Source organism: Cynoglossus semilaevis, chromosome 10 (assembly GCF_000523025.1).
Source record: "Cynoglossus semilaevis isolate Cse_v1.0 chromosome 10, Cse_v1.0, whole genome shotgun sequence".
NCBI classification, from domain to species: Eukaryota; Metazoa; Chordata; class Actinopteri; order Pleuronectiformes; family Cynoglossidae; genus Cynoglossus; species Cynoglossus semilaevis.
The window spans coordinates 6,867,910-6,871,495 of NC_024316.1; the positions used below are offsets into that span (position 1 = coordinate 6,867,910).

The 3,586-nt window shown below is 44.4% G+C and overlaps 1 protein-coding gene across 1 annotated transcript; it reads right to left on the reverse strand.

Annotated features, from left to right (window-relative positions):
* Nucleotides 1-578: 578 nt before the first annotated feature.
* LOC103384791 (transmembrane protein 26) lies at nt 579-3,237 on the reverse strand. Its single transcript, XM_008318458.2, has 3 exons — nt 3,044-3,237; nt 2,124-2,268; nt 579-1,688 (listed from the first exon to the last, which is right to left on the reverse strand). The coding sequence occupies exons 1-3, from the start codon at nt 3,235-3,237 to the stop codon at nt 942-944; spliced, it is 1,086 nt and encodes a 361-aa protein (XP_008316680.1). The 3' UTR covers nt 579-941.
* Nucleotides 3,238-3,586: the final 349 nt, after the last annotated feature.

Genomic DNA, 3,586 nt, shown 5'->3' on the forward strand with positions numbered 1-3,586 from the left:
TCAAACAGGCTGATTGTGCTCGGGAGGAAAATGAACCTGGACAAATGAAGCACACGTCTCCACCTCCCTCCTACTTGTTAGACTGAATGTAGTGTCTCGTCTTCCAGCACATCAGTCTTAATTATTTAGCCTCAGCCCTGGAGGTGACTAAACCACGCAACTTAATGCATCACATGACTTCCTGCATCCTCTCTGAATCATTACGTCCAAAGGCCAAAGTACCAAAGAGGGGCTTTTCATGTTGGAAGCGGAAAAAAATGATTACCATCAGCGCTGCTGCTGCTGCTCTCCCTTTTTTAATGTCTCTGTAAATGGCATGTATGTTCCACTCAAGTAAACACCGTGGGTTTGTGTGGTGCATGATTTGGCAACACTGCCATCTCATGGTGATCTAAGGAAAGAAGGAAAACTGCACGAAATATTTTTTTCTGCAGCATCTTTATAATGAAGGTGGATGTGTGATGATAACACCTGGGCCGTATTTACTGACAATTACGGTATATAGTAATGAACAATGGAATCTCACATTATAATCAGTTATACACACGTTTAAATAAAAGTATATAATATACATAATATATATAGAATTATTATTTTTACTACTTTATTTGAAAAAACAACAAAAACATACAAGTTATTTTCTTTTACTGAGGTATCAAAGGTAAACAGGTAAAAGGTAAAAAATGATGTGCCAGTTCTGTTGATACGAGACACGCAGATAGTTGATGAGATTCTTTTTGTGATTTTGTTCCATTTGTGGAGGAACCTCTTCTCACAGCGTCATCGATCAAAAGAATGTCTGATCTCCATGGTGATGACTTATTAACTCCCACAGTGGTCAATTTTCGTCCACTGACTCCCCCAAGAGTTCGAACTGTGGCAGTTTATGAAAGAACTCCCATCCTTTCTCCCATCACCTCTCTGATGACCAAAGTCATTTTTCATGCCCTGGCACTGTTCTGATCTCCCTCCCCCTCCGTCTCCCCCACGGTGTCTGTGTGACAGATCTGTTCTCTACCCCCCACTTCTCTCCCTGTGTCCCCCGGCTGCTCCTGCTCTCCCACCTCCTCACCCCCGTGGGTGTGACGGCAGAGCTCCAGAGCATTGCACTTCTCCAAACCCAGTCCAGCTGCTCCCTGCTGCTCACACTGAACCACAACGATTCGGTAAAGCTCCAGCAGAACGATGAGGATGTTCTTGCAGGTGAAGAAGATCATGAGCTGGTTCAGTACCTGCTCCTGAACCATGAGGTAGAGACGGTAGATCAGGAATGGGCCGTCCTGAAGTCCAACAGTGAGCAGCAAGCTCCACACTTCACTAGAGCAGCAGGAGGTGGAGACCCCTGGAGCTCCAGAGCAGCACAAAAGGTCTGACAATCCCCCATGAGGAGACTCACCCTTCGGGTGTTGCTTCTGGGTGAGCACCAAAGGAAACTGCATGATCGCCCACGAGAAGAGGGCCAGACCCACGATGACGACAGAGCGGTTGGTTTTCACCTCGGGTTCCTTGAAGGTATCAAAGATGTCCAGGATGTCCGCCCCTAGTCCGACATAGACCATGAGGAGCTGGGACAGTTGGTCCCGCGACATGTCGCCCTTGGGCATCAGCCATCGGCCAAGAACCAGCACGATGAGCATGGTTTGCTCTAGTCCAGCAACCCAGTTCTCTGGTTCCAACTCCACAATACCCTGAGTCAGACAAACATCAGAACAGGAAATTTGTCAAAGAGTTTGAAATATATAATTGTCTTTTCTCAGTCTTTCTTTATATTTATATTTATTTATAAATTACAACAACCTTGTGGTGTGAATGTGATTCCATTAAAATCATGCTTCTTTATGTAAAATTTTCCCCCAAAAAATTGCTGTTTCTCAAAACGTCCCCCCCTTCTGGCCTGGAACATGTCAAATGGGCAAAAAATTCCAAATCCTGCTCCTACACTACTGAAGTCATTCCATGGAAAGAGAGCCTGGTGCTATGTGTCCATCAATAATTCCCAGTTGTGTCTGTTGGATTTAATTCTAATCTGATATCAAGGCTCCCCCTCATGGCTGTGAGCAGAGGGTGAGGGGAGAATAAAGCAAGTTTTTTTTTTTTTTTTCAATTTGTGATGGGACGCCTACCGCTGTGATCGGGATGTGAGTCAGCAAATGAAGCTCGGGTCCTGAGGAGTTGTGGACAGGCAGCTTGGACTGCAGCAAGCTGAGCTCCAGAAACCAAATGGATGGTATGACAGTGCTGAGGTAAAGGAAAACCATGGGGGAGAACCTGGAAGAAGACCCCGAGGGGAGACAAGAGATAACACAGTGACTGGGTTATTTTTAGGATGTCTTTTTATTTTATTTATTTTTTCAAGAAGTCAACTTAACAAAGAGAGACACCATAAAGAAGCAATGAAATTCAGCCTGGCAATTATTCTCATCATGTATGCAAATCCCACTTGACAGTGCCGAGCCATCATGAAGAGAGAACTTCAAAGTTAAGACCCAGTGAGAAATGGAGAGGCCTGGAGGAAGCTGGTGTCTGAGGATGTCGCTCTCACCGTGCACTTGAGAACTAAAGCCTTTGAACCAGATGCTCCCGGTGTTGAATGAGGTGTGACACCTAAAGCTTGTGTCCTTTTTTAAGATTGACACCCGATCATATTTAGTCAATTAAAAACAACAACTAAAAAAGCCTCGCTGGTCAGAGCGGTCTGCTGCCAGCAGGATGTGTTGGATGTGATGAAGATAATATATACAGAGCACAGAGAAACCACACAGTAGAGGGAGGCATATTTGGTTTGATAGATGTTGGGTAAAATGAGATTGAGGCACAGAATATTAAGCACCTTACAAAGACTGACTGTGGATGCTCCAGACAGATGGGTTTAACAGAAGAACATTAAAAACTAAATGTGGACACACCATATAAAAACTGCCCTGAACCATTGGGATTACTGTGTCCATAGTGGATGGATGGATGGATGGATGGATGGATGGATGGATGGATGGATGGATGGATGGATGGATGGATGGATGGATGATAGATCCATGCATGTTACCATTTCCACTCTGCATTCCTGGTCCACTTCAGTGTGACGGCCATTTCCACGCCCAGCAGAGCCACGCCAGTCAGCAACAGCCAATAGAGAGGCTCCCCTTTAACGACCACCACACGCCACACTGTTACCACGCCGTGGACGGCAAACAGGAAACGGCTCAGTAAAGCCAACAGGATGTTGAAGAGGTGACACATCGTGGGTCACATACATGTAAAACCTGCAATGTAGACAGAAGCCATATTGTTACACAAAACATTGACCCATACCCAAGTCTGGCCAGGTTTTAGCTTGTTTTAACATTGTCAGGATACTTCCTCTGTTAGGTAGGACTGTAAGATACGCTATTGGTTCATACCCTAGCTGCCTAACACACAAAGAGTCAAACAAAGAGTCAAATATTATATAATAATATATATATATATATATATATATGTATATAATATATATATTTTCCTCTTGGTTTTCTTTTGTTCTCCTTTTTTAGGTAAAAACGTTCTCCAAGCGTGACGGTCAGTGCTATCCATATCACACACCACCCTTCAG

What these genes read in the sequence shown, in the direction of transcription:
- LOC103384791 (XM_008318458.2), bottom strand. Translation starts at nt 3,237, where the DNA reads ATGTGTCACCTCTTCAACATCCTGTTGGCTTTACTGAGCCGTTTCCTG. An exon ending in AGGAATGCAGAGTGGAAATG is followed by an intron (nt 2,269 to 3,043) that starts GTAACATGCATG and finishes GTCTTCTTCCAG; the next exon opens with GTTCTCCCCCATGGTTTTCC. An exon ending in CTCACATCCCGATCACAGCG is followed by an intron (nt 1,689 to 2,123) that starts GTAGGCGTCCCA and finishes TGTCTGACTCAG; the next exon opens with GGTATTGTGGAGTTGGAACC.